Source organism: Lathamus discolor, chromosome 1, assembly GCF_037157495.1.
Source record: "Lathamus discolor isolate bLatDis1 chromosome 1, bLatDis1.hap1, whole genome shotgun sequence".
NCBI lineage: Eukaryota > Metazoa > Chordata > Aves > Psittaciformes > Psittacidae > Lathamus > Lathamus discolor.
In genome coordinates, this window is record NC_088884.1 from 67734585 (window position 1) to 67755209 (window position 20625).

General features: G+C 52.8%; 2 protein-coding genes across 2 annotated transcripts in view; both read right to left on the reverse strand.

The window, feature by feature from the left end:
* Positions 1-116: 116 nt before the first annotated feature.
* CCDC134 (coiled-coil domain containing 134) lies at positions 117-7272 on the reverse strand. The gene is made up of 7 exons (XM_065665106.1): positions 7188-7272; positions 3431-3548; positions 2579-2700; positions 2290-2374; positions 1892-2073; positions 1589-1660; positions 117-1263 (listed from the first exon to the last, which is right to left on the reverse strand). The coding sequence occupies exons 2-7, from the start codon at positions 3531-3533 to the stop codon at positions 1138-1140; spliced, it is 690 nt and encodes a 229-aa protein (XP_065521178.1). The 5' UTR covers positions 3534-3548; positions 7188-7272; the 3' UTR covers positions 117-1137.
* Positions 7273-7744: 472 nt separating this feature from the next.
* MEI1 (meiotic double-stranded break formation protein 1) overlaps positions 7745-20625 on the reverse strand; it is a 37992-nt gene continuing 25111 nt past the window's right edge. Inside the window, 11 exon segments of the mRNA XM_065677089.1 lie at positions 7745-7966; positions 9291-9400; positions 9759-9890; positions 10738-10844; positions 13246-13327; positions 14068-14273; positions 14710-14791; positions 15827-16011; positions 16560-16670; positions 18345-18449; positions 20229-20394. Of these exon segments, the coding sequence (XP_065533161.1) occupies positions 7921-7966; positions 9291-9400; positions 9759-9890; positions 10738-10844; positions 13246-13327; positions 14068-14273; positions 14710-14791; positions 15827-16011; positions 16560-16670; positions 18345-18449; positions 20229-20394 (1332 nt within the window). The 3' untranslated portion in view covers positions 7745-7920.

A 20625-nucleotide genomic window follows, 5' to 3' on the forward strand; every position in this document is an offset into this window, starting at 1 on the left:
CTGTCCCGCCCCGCTGGCACCTCCTTCCCTCAGGAGTTCCTCACCGACCCCCGCCTCCTGAGGGGCCTGACTCGCCGCCCTCCAGCTCTCACCAGGAACAGGGGCAAGAGCCAATCTTCTTAATACAAAAAGAATAAAGTCAAGTTTATTCCATTAAAACAAAACACGCACCCGTTGCCAACCCCTGGCCGGACAGACCTGGCTCCGCTCTTAAACATTCAGGACGTTCCCCCCTTCCCAAAGGCCGTGGTGCCCCAGCCCTGCACAGCGCAACTGCTTCTCGAGGACAGTCCCTCTGCAAGAGCCTCGGCTGCTGCCAGTTCATCGGCAACCACGGGAGAGCACAGGGCTCTTGTGCAGGGTCCCAAGGCCAGGCCGTTGCCTCTGATCCCCCTGCAGCCCAGACACTATGGGTGGGAGGACGGGCTCACAGGGCTCAGGGCTGGCTCCCCAGCACCGTCAGCAGCGGCAGTACCTGCACTGTGCGCACCCGTCAGCTGCAAAGAAGGCAAAGAATTGAAATCCCTCCTTTCCAACGATTCACCGCATGTTTGCCTCCCTTCTGGGAATGCCCACCCAGGAGAGTAGGATGTTGCTGGGCCAGGAACTGATGCCGTCAGCCTTTCCAACGACAGCTGACGGATGAAACATGTTGCTTGCTGAAACAGGCACCGGGAAGAGGGAAGAGCTGCTCTGGCAGAGGTAGCGGCTGGGCAGAGACCAGGTATAACCGGGTGGGGGTGCCAATGAGATCACCAGTCTACCCAAAAAAAGAACCACCCCAAAACTGAGCGAAGCAGCATTGTTCGTGAGGCTGTTCGGTGTGACACGCTCCCAGCCCACCATGATGGAGGAGGCACGTTCAGTGCGCGGTGTGCTGTGGAAGGGGGGGGATCCCCCGCCTCCCCCTCGCCCTACTTCCCCACATGCCATGGGGATGGCCCCACTGCCTTCCCGATTGTGCTTTGGCTCTGGGGAAGGGGAACCCCACATCAGCCCCCCTCAGCCCCACTGGGGCAACCCACCAGCACCGCCACCCGGCCCCGGCTGAACCAAAGAGAAAGGCAATGAAACAAAACCCCACGGCACAAATGGAAAGCGATCACCGGGCACCGGGACGAGGCTGCTGAGAGGGAGCTACAGCTCCGACTGCGAGCGGGAGATGCGCGGGCCCTTGCGGATCTCCTTCCTCTTCTCCTCCTTCTTCCTCCGCTTCTCCTCCTCCCGCAGCGCCTTCTGGAAGGTGTCGGCACTGGGGAAAAACTGTGGGGTGACAGTGAGGGGTCAGAACGGGGGAGCCCCCCACAGCCTCCCGGAGGCACAGCCACCCCAAACCCCTGAAGCCAGCAGTGGCAGGAGGCCTGAGGTTGGACGCGGCACGAGGGGAAGGGGGTCCCAACACTGCCATGGGCCACAGGAGGGAGAAGATGGCAGCACGTGCCCTAAGCGAACCACAGCCCAGCAGGGGAATTTGACAGGCATGTTTCAACCACGCTTCCTCTGTGATGGGGTTTTTGGCCGTTCCCCACCGAGCCACTGACCGGGACAGGGAAGCCCGTGGGGCGAGCTGGCGGCATTGCTGTCTCACCTCGGAGTGGTCCACTTTAAAGGGATTGCGGTAATCAGGCGATTTCTCACTGATTCCCAGCTCCTGAGCCATCTGCGGAGCAAAGGGAGACTGCGTCGGGAAGTGGTGGCTCCCACCTGCACCCCACCATGGTCTCCTCTTCCCCACCAGCCCCCTCCATGTTCTTCCTCATCCCGCAGCCCAAGGACAACCTTCAGGCATGGGACACACCCCCCATGCCCTCCTTTGACCCCCAAAGCCTCACACACACACACACACACACAGAGCCAGCCCCAGCAGCAGAGAAGGGATCAGGAGCCGTACCAGCCCCAGGACCTGGGAGTGGGGTCCCTGCTCAAACACGCCTGTCAGGTTGCAGAAGCCGATGCCCCAGCGGATGAGGCTGTTCCAGTTGGAATTGCGGTCAAAGTAGTGGTGCACAATCTTGGGGAAGCGCAGGACGACGTCCCCAAAGAAGGCCGTGTTCTCCACCACGTGGGAGTACGCTGTGGGGAGAGCCACCAGCCCCATTGGCACATGAGCCCCATCCCACTGGTGAGGGCAAGTGGGCAGGCTGCCCGCGTCAGAGAGGCAGCAGTAAGGTTCCTGACGGACAGGGACCAGCCCAGCTCTGGTCTGGGTCAACAGGGCTCCCAGAAGGAATGGCAGCAGTGCACGGGAGCAGTAGGAAAGGGAGGGGGTAAGGACAGGAGAACACCTACCATCCTTTATCTTCTCATCCTGAGGGAATGGTCCATCGGGAGGCACGTCGGCAGCGATGAGCACAGCCCGGGAGTCCTCTAGCACCTGCCAGAGCCCTCAGTTACTGCCCCACTCTGCCTGCCCTTCCCTGTACCCCAGGGGTGCTGCCCCAACTGCCCCACTTGGAAGCCCCACAGCATCCTCCCTCCAGGACCTAAATTGCACCCAGCTCTTCTCTTTGACCCCACATAAACCCCCGGTCCTCCCCAGCCCCATGGCACACCGAGCGCAGAGGGTGCTGTGGCTCACTTTGAAGAGTCCCTTGAGCATGATGTCAATGATTTTGTACTGCTGGTTGATGTCGTTGAGCTCAATCAGGTTCTTCAGCGCGTTCATCTGGTCCTTGCGCTTCACCTCAAACAGCTTCTTATCTGCACCGTCGTCAAGGGCACCACCGGCACGCTCCCACCACGCTCCTGCCATCTCCCTCAGCCAGGCACCCAGCACCACCCCAGGGGGGGCCTGAGGCAGGATGAAACACGGTTTTCCAGGGAGCCCCTGTGCCCAGGCATCCCAGTGGGACACTTAACAGCACTGGGTGCTCGTGGGGAGCTTTCCACTCGCCAGACGCTGGCTGACAGCGGAGGGGGAAGATCAGCTCCCACCTTCCCCATACCTGTGTCAACAAGCACACAAATATCTGCTCATACTTCGCCTGTTGACCAGGGGATGCTGCCTTGTGCTAAGAAGGGCCTGCATTACCCCACCTCCTCGTGGGCAATAAATGCCTGGGGCACAGAGGAGACCAAGTTCTGTTATCCCAGCCAGGGATCCTAAGGCACAGGCATGCTCTGCCCCCCCGCTGGCCATCCCAGGAGCAGACTGGGAAACGTGCTCAGCACCCAGGATGCGGGAGTGGACAGGAAGAGCACCGCGCTCGAGAGAACACCACTGAAAAACCCACCTCTGCTCCTGCACGGAGTCAAGCACTTGGTGTGCAAACCCAGGAACAACGAGCAACGAGACCACTGCTCAGTGGTTCTGGGTCCTCCCTCTCCCCTCATCCTGTCCCCCTCCAGTGGTCTCTGCCCCTCTCCCTGCAGCCCCAAGCGGGCACGGTGCATCCACAGGACAGGAGGGGCAGGCCGTGCACAAGGATACAGATCTCCAAGCCAGAGTCCACCCTCTGTTTCTCCAGGTCAGTGAAGCTGCCCCGGGACAGCAGCAGCACCAGCAGGACAGGGCAAAGGAAGAGAAGCTCCATGTCGGCCGCCGCAGCCTGCAATGGAACAGACCAACAAGCCCAGTGAGGAGACTTACCACGGCCACAGGAGCCCCCCGGGGCCGACAGCACATTGCCCTTGGCACTAGGGTCCTGGCCTGCCTCTCCCCTGTCCCCATGAGGGGCTTGAGGGAGACAGTGGCCAGAGCAGGGTGACAGGGCCGTGCTGCAGCCAGCCCTCCTCTCTGCCTGCCTCCACTGCTGGCTGGGCCCCCGGGGGCCTGGCTGAGCACTGACCCGGCACAGAAGCGGAGCCCTACCCCTTCTCCCAAAAATAACACTGGCTTTTTGCTGGGTTTGCAAGTCGGAGCAGCCCAGCAGCTGCAGCAGCAGGGCCGAAGGCGGAGGAGGGCTGCCAAGGCGCTCCAGTCCACCTCTCCTTCAAGCACCGGGCTTGGCCACCTCAGCCATCTCCACCTCTTGGGGTGCTGGTGCCTGGACCCCTCCCCTTGCTGCAAGCCGGGTGCCAGCTGCAGGCCCCACGCCGACAAGCAGCAGTCGGGTGACCTGGTGGCAGCGCTCCCCGCGCACGTCCTCCCTCCTGCAGGAATGCAGGGGGCTGAGCTGCTCCTGGCCAGGAGGGTCCCTCAGACAACACAAAGAAGAGATGCTACAAGAGAAGGTCCTTGGGAGAGAGGACCCTGGCACAGCCTAGACCCTGCAAAGGAGAGCAGCGCCTCAGCCTGCGGGCGGGGGCACTCGGGGCAGCCTGCGCTCAGCGACTGCTCGCAAGCAGTGGCCACCAGCAGTTACGGGAGCAGCAGCAGCGCTCTCAGAGCATCCCCCAGCCGCCTCCCGCTCCCGAGGGAGCCAGATGTGTAGGGCCACCAGCACTGCCCTCACCCTGACGCCCGCTCCGCTCCTCAGCCCGCGCTCCCCTGCGCGGCCGAGCCTCTCTGCGCAGTGCTAGCACTGGAACACAAACAAATCCCTTCGTCACACCGGATCCAGGCGCTTCCTTGCAAATCTGTCCAGCCCCAGGCCCAGGAGCGAGGCAAAGCTGCAACACCGCCTGCTCTGCCAGCCCCACAAGGAGTAGTGGCAGCTCACAATGAGCTGAGCCAAGGGCCCTTGTACCCCCGGCACAGGCAGGGAAACATCACCAGGAGAACACAAGAAACCCTCTGCATTACTTCGCTGTCGTGCTTTGCAACAGGCAGCACCCCTGGAAGGGAACAGATCAGTGTAACTACAACCAGCGTTACAGAGAAAGGCGCAGCATCACACCCCCTGTTCTGGGTGCAGTGCAGAGCCAGGACAGCAGCACAAGCCTCCCGCAGCAGGCCTGGGGTCCATCCCCTCTGTCCACTGACATCTTGCAGTATATTCCAGCCACCCTGGAGGCCACAAAGCCGAGGCTGTAAGGACTGATCTTCCAGCCCGGGCAGGCAGATGCTCTGCTGGACCCACCAGCCTGGTCGGCTTCCAAGAGGCTGCTTCACGCTGCCAAAACCCATGACACAAGGGCCAAGGCCTGGCTCAGCGAGGGGCTGGGGGTGCCCCCCTTCTGCAGAGCCCCCCACAGCTGCTCGCTCCCTCCCAGGCTCTTGGAGGAGGAAGAGCAGCGGCTCAAAGCACAAAGTGTGAGTGCCTGGGGCGCCGCGTGCCCCGCATCCAACACGTGGCCGCGAGAGCCGGGCTGGCCGCGTGCCCCGGTTACAAAGCGCGGCTCTCGGCCGGAGCAGCTGCCCGCCAGCTGGTTGCTGGAGCTGGAATCCCACCAGCCTGCCTGGCAGCCCCCGAGCCTCGAGACGGGCCTTTCCAGAGACGCGGCAGCGGATACACAGGATGGATGGATAACGTGCTCAGTAAGGATGTTTTTAATGGCTTTAAAAGTCCTCCTCAGCAGTCCTGCAGGCCATGCCATGGGACCAGGTTGGAAGAAGAGGACCAGTGAACCATGCCATACAGCTGCCCATCACCTTTCCATCTCACCCCTTCCCTGCCGACACTTGTTCTCACATCAAAGCTACTGCCATCATCCACCAGGGTAGAAACAGCCCCATGACAATCAAATAGGAGCCAGTTGCTGCCCCCATCCATAGGGGAAGTGAGGCTGCTGGTCCCACATGGCACCAGCTTGAGTTCATTCCCTGTCACTGCCCTTGCCAGTTTCACCCCATTTTAGTAGCAGAGGGCATTCGAGGCTGGACTGGGTAAGCACAGGGATGCCAAAGCTTCTTGCAGATGCTCCTCCATGCTTTCCCCTCGTGTCTTCACACACGTGAGGGGTAAGACAGAACAGCAACAGGGCAGAGCTCTGCTCCTCTCTTCCCTCCCTAAACCAATCCCTGCCAAAGCCGGCTCTGCCTGGCGCTCCCAGAGCACTCCAGGGAGCCAGGGCCTGTCCTGATGCTACAGATGGGCAGGAGTTCCTACTAACATTCCCCTCACAGCCCTGGCCAGCCGGTGGCTTCAGCAGAAAGCCCACAGTCTGTTCCGTTGTCTCCCATCCTCTTAATTTAGATGTGTTTTTCCACAGAGACGACAACAGATGCTGTGTTATAGATGGTTAGTATTTTCCATTAGAATGCTTTTAATGACTTTATAAATTCTCCTGCAGGAGCCCCATCTGAGCCGAGCATCGCTGGGATTTATTCGCTTAATGAGCTCACCAGGCAGAGCCCCGCTCCCACACTTGGGCTCCCAGGAGGAACAGTTTGCAGGACACCCTTTCCCCTCTGCAGGGGGAAAAGCACCACGGTGCAGCTCGCCCCAGGAGCACGCCATGGCCAAACAAGGGATGAATTCTCCCCGCCCCATGAATCCATCCCTGAGCAGCTCCTCCATCACCCAGATGAGGATGAATCTCCTGTCACAGCTGAACCAAAAGCCTTGGAAGAGAAACGCAGGCTGCTCAGACCACTTCTGCTAGGACACATCTAACCCAATCGGCTGCTTCAGTGAAACAACAAGCCGTTTACACCTGCTTCCCTCCAAAGTCCCTTCACCACCAAACCCACAGCTCATCTACCGCAGGGATGGATGCCAGCTGGGGTTAGGCACACAGCGAGCTGCTGTGATTTCCACCCAGAACGGGCACGGATCGTGCCTCCCATCCCGCAGGACGGGGTCAGCAGCAGCACCCCGCGGGCACAGGGAGATGGGGATTCTCTTTCAAGCACGGCTGAAAGTAATGGCAACCACACGGGGATGGAGACGTTGAAATGGGATCAGCCAAGACAACCTGGCCGCGCTGTGGGGAAGCCACACAGAGCCGGGTCAAGTGGCCGCAGCAGGCAGCACACCGCAGAGTGCAGACCCGCGGGACGGGACGGGACGGGACGGAGGGCACAGGAGGGCTGCCTCCCGGTGCTGCCGCCGCTGTGCTCCTCGCACAGCCCCACAGCGCGGGGCGAGGGCCGGCAGTGCCAGAGCCCTCCGGCCGGGAGCGCAGCCGGGACCCGCGGCTTGGCCACCCTGGCGGCACGGGCGGGCTCCCCCCGTCCCTCGCTCCCTGCCTCCCTCCGCGGTGTCGCCGGGGCGCTGCGGCCACCGCCTGCCCGCTCACCGTGCCCCAGCGCAGCCCCCGGCCTGCCCCAGCCTCCCCCGGCCCCGCTGAGACCCTCCCCGGCCAGGCCAGGCCAGGGCTCCCCGCTGCTCCGTACGGCGGCGCGGTGCGGCCGGGCCCCTCACCTGCGGGCCGGGTACCGGGTACCGGGTACCGGTGCCGGGAGCGGCGCTCACGCCCGCCGCGCTGCCATGCCGCCGCCGCTTCCCCGCCCCGCCCCGCCGTGTCACTTCCTTAGCTCCCGCCCCGCCCCGGCACCGGCCCCGACGGGGCTGGAGGGCACCGGGCGGAGCGTCCCTCTGCCCTCTCACCCACCGGCTCCGCAGGGGAAGGAACCGCGTTAACTAAAGCCCCAGTGGGGCACCTACAGGGTAGGAGGCAACAGGCAAGAGGCGGTGCCGGGATGTAGCCAGAGGGAGCAGCCGTGAACTGGCAGCAGTCTCCTCTTCCCAGTGGGACAAGCAGCACTTCTGCCCCCAGCCGGGGGGTCTGACCGGGCAGCCCAGCGCCCCTGGCCAGTCCAGAGGAAGCCGCAGCACCGCCAGCTAAGGCGGGTGAGCAGGGAGCCTCTTCCACTGCGCCCACATCCCCCTATGGCAACGCTTGGACCAGACAGGTCCGTGCTCCGGTGACTGAAGAGCATCGACTAAGCCGCATCCCACAAAGATAAGGACACGAAGAGGCAGTTCAGTAACTTGGCTTTATAAACGATTTTCAACAAACCTTTTTCTGAGAATGAGCTACACATCACTTCTGTCCATCTCCTCTCTGCTTCTCACTGGAAATAAACGAGAGGATGGAGTGCCCTGTTCCATTCTTGCCTTGTTCCTCTGGCTGGGTGCACCGCATCTTCTCATCTCAGTCTCCAATGTGTGACAGGGACACTGCCACACCTCCCAGGCATCTGTCATTGATGGCATGAGTGGAAACTGAAGGGAAGGCATAGCTGAAACTCCACCATGCCATGGGAATCCCCACGTTTGACACAGTGCTGACAGAAGGGTTTCATTACTAAACCAAACCTCCCCCAAGCCATGGAACACCCACCTCGCTGCCAACATATACGAGAAACACCAGTGTTTCAGTGAACCTGAAGAAAGTTCCTTTGTCACAAAACTGACGTTAAAGCTTATTTTTGACCAGATGATTCTGACTTCCAGAACATGACTGTTCAGGTAGCCACCATGGCTGCACTTGGAGCACATCCAAACCCATTCCTAACAACTGAGATTTGAAGGCTTCTTCATAAGAAAAACCAGAAACAGGAAGCAACTTGAGCAATGTAATGTGACCTCCCATTCACCTTCCCTCACCCCCATGCAGACAAGCAGATGCAGTGGAGAGGAGCTTCACGGGGCTGGATGGTCTCCACCTGGACAACTTGTGCTCCAAGCGTCCCACCACAGAGCACTAGCGTCACACTAGGGGTAAGCACAAGGACAAGCTGCTCCTCGCAGATGACAAACACCTCTTACCCACCACATCCCCTCCACATGGCTGATGAAGGTGTCCCACAGAGGAGGAAGTCCCCACCCCAACAGGAAATCCCTGCTGCGGCCACCTCCATCACTGCCATCTGTCGAGGCAATCAGGCGTGATGAAAAGAGGAAGGCAAAAGCAGTCTGAGAACTAAACAGATCCTGCCTCAGGCTCTGTCTTTCTCCACAAGTAATCTGGGGGCAGCCCCTGCTTACATCCCTGGAGAAGAGGATTCAGTTCTCAGTAGAGGACTCTAAGGCCAAGCAGAACACAATTCGGTAACTCAGTGGTTTCTGAATGCTCACTGTCCTTTGCAAATGCTCAAAGCATCTTTGGGTTTCCATGACTCCACGGGCATACTGGCACCAGGTAGCACACAGACAGGGTTAAGTAATTGTTCATCCCCAGGGAAATCAATATCAGATCGTTACTGCTTTGAAGTCCCAGGCTCCCCAGCCTGCTCTCCTTTCATCAGGCCACTCTGCCATGTAGGTGAATGCAATCCCAGCACAGAGACCAATCTTTCATCCTGAATGTCTCCTTATTTCCCAAACGTCCTCTCAAATTTGGGGATGATGAAGTCTTTCATCCCAAAGCTAGCCAAGGGTAACAACCACTCTGAGTTTTTCCAATTCTGTTTGCCTTCAGCTGGAACAAGGGAAGGAGAAGCAGATCAAGTATATCTTCCCTCTGTCTCACCTACCACTCTCCCATCACCTACCAGAGGCATCTTGCCGAGCAAAGGATACACAATGTCCTGATGTTTTAGAGATGTGGTCCTCTGTCCCAGAAGGCGCTCCAGCAAGGTCTGAATGGTCCCTGCCTGTGCTGGCTCCACCTGGAACTGACTGCTCTGAATCTGAGCAGTCATCAAAAACAAATGATTTCCAGACCAGCAGCAGACTGTTGGGATTGTTCCTTCATCCCTCCTTCCCTCCCTCATTTCCACAGACAGCAATGAGACCTTCAGACTTTGATCCAGGGGAGAATTAAGGGGCCACCCGATCTGATGACACTGTTGAGGCAGCTGCTGGCATCACTCGCTTTCCGATTCCTCTGGACACTGCTTAAGGCTGTAGGCCAAGCTAGCAGCTGCAGGACTCCTCTTCATCTTACTATAACCTCCTCAAAAGGAAGTTTATGGCTCCACATCAAAGGCTAAAGCAAGCCCCTAGGGATTCCCTTTTCATTTTCCTAGGTAGTCAGTGCTCTCTTACCTGACAAAGGAAGAGGCGAAGAGCGCGAGATGTGGCCTCAGGCAGCTCTGCCAAGTTGGCTTCTCCTGCCTCCTGGAGAATCTGGCTAATTTCTTTTTGAGAAATAATATTGCTGCTTTTATATCTCAGAAACTTGAACAAAGGAGAAAAATAGAGGCATTAAATAGTGAAAGATCTACAGACTCCAGCAGTGACTCAGGTCCTTGGAAAGACCTCTTCTATTTCATGAGATGCTCCAGTACCTTAACCCCTCGCCTGATTTTTACACCACTTCTCCTAGAAGCAGTGCAAATACCTGTGTTGATGGTGCTCTGATTTATTACCACGTTTATTTTGGCTTAGGTCAGTAAGGAACTGAAATTAACCAGGTAACCTTTTAAAAGTGAAATAAGAATAGCAAATATTCACAGACCCATCTTGTATTTGGAGGGGGAATGTTCACATTAATAACCCATTCCTCTCATCCACTGCCATGAGGGCTCTACTTCAGTATTTCTGCTGGGCAAGACCACATCCCCTCTCTTGCTTGCAGGCCCCACGTACAGCAGGGTAGTAGACTGTGGTAACTCTCTGCCCTAAGAAGTCAGATCTGTGTGGCCAAAGATGGGGAGATAAGCTGTGAGGCTGAGCAGAATCTGCTCTCCAAAGAGCTGCAGCAGGCTCCCTGACTGGTAACAGCAGTTACATGCTCTCTGCAGGTTTCCCCTCTCCTCCCCAGGGGTCCTAGGCATTATAAATAAGTGCTACAAACACCAGAAGAGCAGGACCTGCTCGCTGACAGCAGTCAGTTTCTGCAGGGTGTGGAAGGGAAGTTCACTTCAAAGTATCATTATTATGGGGCACAAATACAGCGCCAGACAAAGCCCCAGCAGTATCTGAGACTTGTGTGTGCACAGGGGACGAGTTCCAGTAACTGATCCGCATGCACTGTACCAACATCGTGGGGAAAATGGAGAACTGCCTGCCCTTCCCTGCTCACCAGCGTCATCAGCCTGAGCACTTCTGGTTGCAGAAAAGACTTCTGGCCCCCGTCGAGTAGTGTGAAGAGCAGGAATCGATGCCAGGGCTGGGAAGCCACATGTAGAGCTGGGAGAGAAGAAGCAGCTGATGAAAGACAGCTTTAAAATCAGCCAAGTGACAGGCTTGAACCCCGGTAAGGACAGTCTTCAACACTGACCCCAAGGTTTCTCTTCTAGACCCCATGCTGTGAAACACTAAGGGGATATTTTGCTCTGTTCTTGCTTGTTAATCTGGCACTCTCTGGGCAAAAAAATTTAGTTTTGAGGACAAAAGCTTAACAGCTTTTTAAAGCAGAAATACATTTTGTCCATCTTTGTGCTGGTATAGGAAGAGAAACCTTCTCCTGGGGTGCATGTCATAAAATACTTAGGGGATATCTTTAGCCCAGGGTTTTAAAAATAATACCCACTGGTTTCAATATGAGGACAAGTTTCCTGACCACTGGTTTTATTTAGCTGCAGAATACCCTTTGGGGAATGAAGAAAGGCCTTTAACACAAATCGAGTTTGTATTTGCATCAGATGGCACACTATGGGGACCAGACAGGCTGATGGTTGCAACGCAAACAAGCAGTAGAGAAAAAGTTCTCAATAAAGAATGTATCTGATGCACAGAGATTAAGGCTCAAGGTCACTGTCTGTAACAGCATAAAGTCTCACTGAACACTAAAGTTAAGTGTTACTACCTTGTATTTATTGCAGATAGGAGCAGGGGATGGACAGCTACAACAGGTCAGCTGGTACAACATGTTCAACCATGGCAACTCACCTTAGTTTTAGAAAGCCCCTTTGCCACTGACAGTCACATACCCTCCCTATTACCAGTACAAAACTCTTTCCTATGGGAGAAACAACTCTAAAAAATCATGTAAAATGTTTGGGGGGTATCTTTTTGCTGGTGGAAATGAGAAAGCACCAGCACTGTTCACTGAACCTACTCTGCACATCTGGAAAAATCTCTGGGCCAAGAGAGTGTTTTAGAAAGCCTCAAATGAGACAACTCCTAGAAGCATAGTCCAGGCCATGCTCTTTCCAGTGTTCACTTCTTTCAGTCAAACATAGCTATGACCCTTATTCTGCTTGGAATAAGGAGACTTCTGTGACCTCTGTTGCAATCTTCTGCACTACAGAAAGCATTTAAGCAGCCAAAGTGCGAGGTTCAGCCATTGCTGAGGCAGCATTGCATTAACTTGATCCCAAACCAGCAGAACCTCCCCAGAACATGGCACTTTTTTTTTTTTTTTTTTAAACCTAGCCCTTTAATAGCCTCCCTTCAGCTCCTGCCTGTCATTCGTCTGCAGCATCACATCTTCATTCAACCACTTCCACTATGGAGACAGGCTGAGAGACCTGGACTTGTTCAGCCTGGAGAAGAGAAGGCTCCGGGGAGACCTTAGAGCAGCTCCCAGTGCCTAAAAGGGCTACAAGAAATCTGGAAAGAGGTTTTTTACAAGGGCATGTGGTGACAGGACAAGGGGGAATGGATTTAAACTGACAGAGGGGTGGTTTAGATTAGATATTAGAAATAAATAAGGGTGCTGAGGCACCGGCACAGATTGCTCAGAGAAGCTGTGGCTGCCCCACCCCTGGCAGGGTTCAAGGCCAGGTTGGACAGGGCTTGGAGCAACCTGGTCTAGTGGAAGATGTCCTTGCCCGTGGCAGGGGGTTGGAACTGGGTGAGCTTTGAGGTCCCTTCCAACCCAAACCAGTCTGGGATTCTTTCTCTGTCCCACCAGTATCCCTTTTGTCAGGTGTTCATTCACTCCATCTCCTTCTCTCTTAATGTTTAAATGACTGAACAGGTCAGGGTACAGAGAACTTTGTTTGTTTCAAGGTCAGAGCCAGTACCTGGACTCTGTGGCAGGAGCCTGGCAATAAGCAGGAGAGTCTATTCTCCCCACCAACTGCACGATGCTGTCATATTATGTTATATTGCTAACATGGTATACCTTAGGTCTGACAGGGACTCCGGAAACCAAGGTCTGCATTTGCCCCTGGAAATCTAGAATTTCCAGCTTTCATTCCCTAAGGCTGCCTAGTGTCCTATTCTCCCCCCCACACACACCAAGGGCCAAACTGAGACCAGCGCTGTTGGTGTGGAAGACACATCATATTCAGATCCTACCTCCCCTATATTTATGGTCTGAATGTTTGCTACAATTGATGTGGAAGTGACAGCCTATTCCTATACCCTTTCCATTCCTAAACCTTTCACTCTTGGTGGGAAATGACTATTTTCCTTCTGGAAAGCATCTTGGTGTTCAGTGATGGCTCATGCCTGCAAGGGAGCTAGCCATTGTGATTTCATCCTACAAAGCACATGATTAACTTTAGGCATACAAATGATTTTTCTTGTTGGGCATAAATTCATTAAGCATCTGCTCTAGGGTGCTACTGGATGGAGATCAAAGAGCTCAAAATAACTGCAGGAGGGAAACCCAGGAGAAGAAAGAGCAGGAAGACTTTACCAACATCCTGGTTCTTCTCATACAGGTATTCCACTAGAGTTTCCAGGCAGGCAACCACGGCTTGAGAGAGCAGCAAGTCCTTCTGGAATACCAAGACAGGGTAAAAAAAAAAAAGAAGAAGAACATAAAACCCTGAACAGTCAACAGCTATTGCCAGAGGAAAATTCATTAAGTGGCAGGATCTGAAGAGCATGCAGCACAGGAAAATAACACCTTTCATCTCCTTCACAACGCGCTGCAAATGATCTGTCACGTCAAGGAACCAGACAAAGGCACGACTACTTATTCTGAGATTAAAACAAAATTAAGTAACAGCCTCCGAAGAATAAAGATGTGAGCACAACATCACTTGAGAGAGTTAAATGTAAACTGATGTACTGCCCCTGCAGCCCAACATCCCTTGAGCAAGTTACATGCACACTGATGTACTACCCTGAAAAGCACCTTGACAGGGGAGTGGGGGAGAGACTGGGATTTGTTACACTTTCCCCACCTCTGTCCCTGTGGATGTGGCATCCCTGCAGAGCAGGAGATGGGAAAACAGAGATCATTAGTACACAGAATTTCAGCTATCCGGTTCAGCGGCAGGGAGTACTGCATAGCTTGATTTACCTTCTTTCTCACTGCACCATGCTGCAGCAAGAACATTTTCCCTCCTCCTCATTGCATATCTGTAAGGGGTGGAAAATGCAAACAAAAGGGGAAAAAAGAAGCCCAAACAGGCAGCCCCTTAGGTTCTGCAACAGGGTGGTTTCTCCTTAGGTTGGTGTACCTGCTTGAAGCCCAATACTGGTGTTGTTCCAAAAGTCGTATGTTATATACCTTCAACTGGACATGCACCAGAAGGTTCTGCAGACTGGCAACAAGCGAGAAGACCTGCTGTGGGACGAGGGGGTGCAAAGCAGCATCCTGCAGTGATGGTGGCTGTGGTTGTGTAGTAGCCTGGGCTGTGCTTTGACCAATGATCACCAGCAGGGAGGAGGAGAAGTTCTGTCGCAGAGCAGCTCTCAGGAACTGCATGATGCTCACTAGACAGGGAGCCGCTTATTAGTTTGTGTCAGTGTTTTCCTCTCCCCTACCCTGTCTGTTGGTGCCTGTGCAAAAGCATGGGAGAGGATAAAGAGAAAATTTGGGCTTAAGGCCCGCCAGAGTTGCCCAGCAGCTGCTGGCAGCACAGAGGAATGACAACCCTTTGTTCATCTCCTCCCCGTAAGACACTATTCCAGTTCACGCTTGGTTCCAGATGTCATTACCAACCTCCAAGGAAGATTTGGTCAAAACTCAGAACTCCAGACTTTTGCCTTTTCTCACCACCAGTTACAGACTCCCATAGCGAAATGGACCAAAGCTTCCAGATTCCCACCAGCGCCTCCATCATCCCATTTATAGTCACCAGTTCTCCCTTGTTGCAACATGGTACTAGCAACTGCTTCCCGTCAAATCGCTGTAACACGTGAAAAATACCTAACAGCAGGATTGGCTTCTTATTCCTGAAGATGACTTCATTCAGGACTTTTGTTAGGTCTAGAGAGAGTGTCTGGTGAACCTAGACAAGAATGAAAGAGAAGAGAAAAAATGGTGCTGGTTTGGACCAGCTGAAAAACTCCAGTACAGATACATTCACTCCTTAGATGCTACTTCATGATGACCACTCTAAAACAAGGGAACAGCTTCAGGGTTTCAGAAGTCTGACCCAGGAGGGAGAGTTACGTCAGTGGGCCCTGAAGTTTCACTCACCACTCGCTGCCAGCTCCGGACAGCTTCCAAACCACAGTGCAGTTTGTTTGCCTGTCTCATGCTCACTACTCCCTGAACACAGCTGCCAAGCACAAGGAGTAGTAGGAACAGCCATAACCAAACACAACTGTACCTTAGCCACACAGCCAGTCACCAAGAGGGACAGAGGCCTGGGTAGATACTTCAAAAGTAAACGTTTTCCCCTTGTGTTGGCACAAGAAAGTGCTTCCCTGAAAGTTGTAATTCCAGTATCAGCTGACAGCTCCAGCTTAGCTCAGCTCTCTTGAGGGACTGCAAAGCATCTAATACAATGACAGCTGCCCACATTCGTAACAGCTTGCTAATATTGAACACTTACTTGCCAATAATAGGTTTGGATTGTGATTGTTCCATTTTTGTTGAACACTTACTTGCCAATAATAGGTTTGGATTGTGATTGTTCCATTTTTGTTCATTTCAGTATCAAAGAAGTAGTTTACAACATGGGAACTGTGTCTCCCACCCCCAGGTTTCCCTTGAGAAAGGCTTTAACATGTATTTTGCTTTGTCCTGAAGAGTAAAGTGATTTGAATCAGGAGGGCTGGGTATGCACTTTTTCCCCCAGGATTCCTGCCTCCCTCTGACTCTCCAATGATTTGGGTCTCAGCCTTCAGCAACAAACTGGCTTCCAGTCCTGCTGGAGAAGTGAAGCAGGGAATAACTTGTGGACAAAACCAAAAGAGCAACCAAGGCAAGCACATTCCAGGCCGAAGCAAACCACTTTCCTCTGGTAATGAAGATTTCTTTAAATTAAGGTTTTAAGGTTTAGCCATTCCCTGGATGTGAGCACTGGAGCGGTGCTAACCTCAGTATTGTAGCGGTGCTGAGAAAGTAGGAGGGATGCAACCAGCAGCCACCCAGAGCACAGCAAGGCATCCTCAGGTGAGAGGTAAGCAGCAGGTTCAGAAGGAGGGGACCGCAACCAGGTGCATTCCAAAACCTTCTGCAGCAGATCGAGCAAGGGCACGTTGGAGAGCAGCACAGCGACTGCTGCATGGGAGAGAGACAATCAGAGCAGCTGAGGGGATGGTGCAGGTTAAACCAGCTTGACAAGCAGAGGAGAAGGGCAGAGCACACCCCCACCTCAGCTCATCAGAGTAAGGCTGTCCAGCTACACTGGTGTTCATTTCCCACAGCACAAGTGACTGTTCAGCCACCTAATAAAATGACCAGCTTTCAGCTAACACAGCTGGAAGGTTGGTTAGAGCTGTTCTCTGTTATTGTCAAGTTTTTTGAATCTTGGCAATACCAGGACATTTCAAACAAGGCACCAAAGCCTCACTGCTGTGTTTTATGAATAAGAAAAATACAGTGCTTCTGTCTCTCAGCAGCCAATTCCTCAATCATCAGAAGGCAGCAAAAACCAATCCAAACCAAACCCCTCAAGCTAAAAAACTTCATCCCAAATACAAAATGGTCTTTATTAACTTTAATGCTGTGTCTGGAAAGGGAAAAAATCCACCTCATCTCTTGAGACGGTTAGAATACAGTGTCTGATTGCCCAGCTACAACCTTGCTAAGATTAATTTAGCAATCACCTCTCTGTTGACTGCCAGGTGTTGTCTGATGAAGGCTCCAGTACAGAAAGTTCAAGGATGGCTGCAGGAGGTCAATGTCCCTTGGCCTGCATTTCCCACAGAGGTTACTGACTGCAGACGAAAGAATGTGCGTAACATGGACACCAACATAACAGGGCACCTCAGCACAAGAAAACAGTTGGTCAATGAGAACAGGGCTCATAAAAGAGCCACAAAACTTGAAGTAAAAATAACCAGAGCATGGTATAGACAAAGCAACTAGCATCTGCCTTAGAGTGTTTGCTTTAGACTGGATGCTGCAGTGGAGGATGACAATGGGGAGGGAGGAACAGAAAAAGGTATATTACAGGGCATATATCATATTGGGCCATAATGAATCCAAGAGCAATAGACTATAAGTTACCTGTTCCCACAGAGTGAATTTGATCCTAATATTAGGTCAACCATAAACAGCCATGTGCCTCTCACATGGTGACCAGACTGCAGAATGGGCACTGGGACAGAAAGCTCTGCTCCTCCACTCTTACCAACCCTGCTCACACTAGGAGTAAACGCACCATGTTTGTTTTAAGCACCAAACCCTTAGGAATAATATTTAGTGTGATTTTGGGAAGGAAAGCCAGGACTGCAGGGCTCAGCAAAACTGTCATAGGAGATCTTTTGAGGGGCTTAAAGTCTGAGTAAGCAGTTCTAAAAACCCACATATCAACACACCTCCCCACACCCCCTCCATCTACAAGCTGGTTCCACATAGGCATCATCAGAGAACAGTGCCCTGCACACCTGCCCCTGAAGAATGCAGCCTGGGGAGCTAAGCAGGGCTGGAAGGGGGTGGCTGGGGCAGAGAGAAAGTCGTGCTATAGAATACAGAGCAGAAAGCCAGAGCAAAAGGAGTTTGTGACTCCTGGGAGCAGCTGAGCTCTCTGAAATCACAGCAGCTAAAAAGGCTGGTAAAAAGCAGACATGGCTGTTCCACACCCCCAGTTTCCTTGGCTAATGAGTGTCTGAAGAACATTGCTCCTTTACAAGGTCAACACAGGCAGCCCCAAGACACAGAACATTTTAAATTGAAGGGGATAGTCCTTCAAAGCCTGCTGGAAAGATCAATTTGTCAGAGCAGGGAAGGGATGAGAGGACAGATCAGCTGAACTTCCTCCTGGTACCTATTCTCTTTCCACAGCCTACATGAACCTCCAATAGGCAAATGAGAAGGAAGAAGTTACCAAGTGAGGATCACTAGACAAGACAGCGGGTCATGGCATGGTGAAGAAACAAACAGAACTTGTACTTCTAGGTCTCTGACATGGAGTGGGCAAGCCTTGCAGCTGGTTGAGACCCATATACTCTGGACTTGAACTCCAGAGCAAGCCCAGGTTCAAAGGTGACCCCTGTGGCCTGCCTGAACCCCACAGGAGCATGTTAGCAAGTGCGGATGGAGAGGGATGATTCAGGAAGCACATCAGCTATACTGTCAAGGGCCAAGTCAACAACAGTCAGACTCTGAAATCGTGTCATGGCCAGGGGAATGCTTTTGCCACCTTGAGAGGTTCCAGACCACAAATGTATTGTAAAAGCAAGAGGAAGAGAACCTGGGTTTTGCTGACTGAACTGGTAACCAGGGCTCTTTACAATGCTCTGGCTATGAAAGTATTTCAAAGCAACAGTAACTGTAACACAAGGTACACTTGCTGTCAAAGGACAAAGGGCCAGCCCCATATCATCTTATGGAACAGTTAACAAACACAGATCAAAGACCCCTGGGAGAAGACGGAGGCACAGACTCACCCTGGTGAAGCAGCTTGAAGTCTGTGCTGTCCAGCTCCCTCACACCCTTGCTTCGCAGCTGCACCAGGAAAAGCAGGCTCAGCAAAACAGGCAGGTTCCTGTTAGCTAAGAAGGGTGCAGACAGCTTAGCTTGGCAGTGAACTCTAAACTTATATATATATTACCTCCAAAAAATGTTTTCACAAAGGTTTGGGAGTTTTCAGTTTTGAGGAGGAAACATTTACAGGTGTCTTTAATGTTAACATATTCTTGATGGAGTCTCACTGTTGGGCCACCTTCTTCCCTAAGAGCAGGCTACTGTTCAAACAGGGATGCAGACCTCCTTACCTGCCCCAGACCTCCCAGAGGGCTGCCTGCATGCTGGAAGGAAAACAAGGACATGACAAGGAAGTTGTGTCTCCAGAGTACATCTGGAGTTTGACTTTCTGATGGGGCTGTCAGGAACTCGATTAACAAATTCAAGGTGCAGTATGAACTGTCAGCAGAAGGGCTCTAATCTTGCAGAAGCTCCTCTAGCCCAGTGTCCTCTCTCCATCACCCGCTGTCTGGAGGAATAGGTCTGACTCCCACAATAGGAAATGGACAGTCTGCCTCCCCACAATCCCTGGCACCCCATGATCAGCAACAAAAGGACACACAAGTGTCCAAATATGCAAAATACCAAAGACGCCAGTATGGCCTTCTTTATCCATAACCCTGTAACCTCAAGCTCCACCATGCTCCTGCTTTAAATCCCTCTTCTCCAGCCTACTGATGTTGTAAGGCAAAACCACTTTCACTCTTATTGCTTCCATCCCAACTGCTGCATGACAAAATACCCCAAACAGAGCAGAGCTGTTAGAAGTGTCTGTGCCTGCCTCAGGAACAAGTAAAAGGTGTTCTGGGCCCCTATCTTAGGATAGTCAAGGACACCCTAGCACTGCTCCCTGTTTCAGTTCAAGTTCACAAGGTGCTTTGCACAGCACCTTTCACAATGGGACAACAGTCCCAACTCCACAGTCAGGGATAGTAGGGAAAACAGGGGATTTCCCCCAGTCACAACACTGCTCTCTTTGAGAAAGTGAACAGAACCATGGGATCTGCTGATGCCACAGTTCCTGTTTGGGGATCAATATCATGAATAATTCAAACAATCTCCGTTCCCTGAGTGTACTCAGCACACCAAGCTGTTTTGCGTAGAGAAGAGGCAAAAAGGAGGATGTCCTTCAGTCACTAGTTGAGTCCCCACTCAAGCTGGAAGATTGACGAGCACAGCTCTCCACTTGAACACTCAAGGCAGTATAAGAGAACCTTGTCTTGGTTTAACAACCACAGTCTGAAGCCAGAACAATGTAAATTAGAAAAGACTTTCTCAATTCAAAGTAAGAATCTCTGGAAAAGGAAAATAAATGAGTGCAGTCCTGTCCATAAATTTCCTCATGCAGATACATACAGAATTTATATCAGCAATTCAAAAATGCTTTATCCTAGAGTGCATCATAGAATCACAGAATAGTTAGGGTTGGAAAGGACCTTAAGATCCTCAAGTTCCAACCATCCTGCCATGGGCAGGGACACCTCACACTAAACCATCCCACCCAAGGCTCTGTCCAACCTGGGCTTGAACACCGCCAGGGATGGAGCACTCACAACCTCCCTGGGCAACCCATTCCAGTGCCTCACCACCCTCACAGTAAAGAACTTCCTTATATCCAATCTAAACTTCCCCTGTTTAAGTTTTAACCCATTACCCCTTGTCTTATCAGTACAGTCCCTAATGAAGAGTCCCTCCCCAGCATCCCTATAGGCCCCGTTCAGATACTGGAAGGCTGCTATGAGGTCCCTTCAGCCGTCGACCCTGCTAGTTGATCTTAAAGCGAGACCAAGTCACAGAGGGTCAGCCACCTTGTAAGGATGCTGAGCTGCTCTCTACCAACACCTGCTGCAGAATCTGTAGGAACTGACTTCGGAGGAGGTCACAGACAAGGACATGGTCATAGCTTTCCAGGAAGATCTTTAGAGTCATCAACACCTTCCAAGCCACCTCCACAGAGCTTGAGCAGACCAGGTCCTGCGAGGGAAGAAGCACACACATTACCTTCCTGCCCTGATTCGGCAGAAGTCACTGCTATTTAATATCATTATGCTAATCTGGTGCCTTGGGAAACAGACTAATAAAGTAGTGTTCAGATGAAGTATGTCCTGATTAGAGAACTGAATAAAGCAGAGAGACTCTTATCTGATAGGCACCTGTGGTTAATATCCTGTTTAAAGAATGCATGTGGCTAGGAAACCCCCATCT

What these genes read in the sequence shown, in the direction of transcription:
- CCDC134 (XM_065665106.1), bottom strand. Translation starts at nt 3,533, where the DNA reads ATGGAGCTTCTCTTCCTTTGCCCTGTCCTGCTGGTGCTGCTGCTGTCC. An exon ending in ACTCCCAGGTCCTGGGGCTG is followed by an intron (nt 1,661 to 1,891) that starts GTACGGCTCCTG and finishes TTTGCTCCGCAG; the next exon opens with ATGGCTCAGGAGCTGGGAAT. An exon ending in TTAAAGTGGACCACTCCGAG is followed by an intron (nt 1,264 to 1,588) that starts GTGAGACAGCAA and finishes GTCACCCCACAG; the next exon opens with TTTTTCCCCAGTGCCGACAC.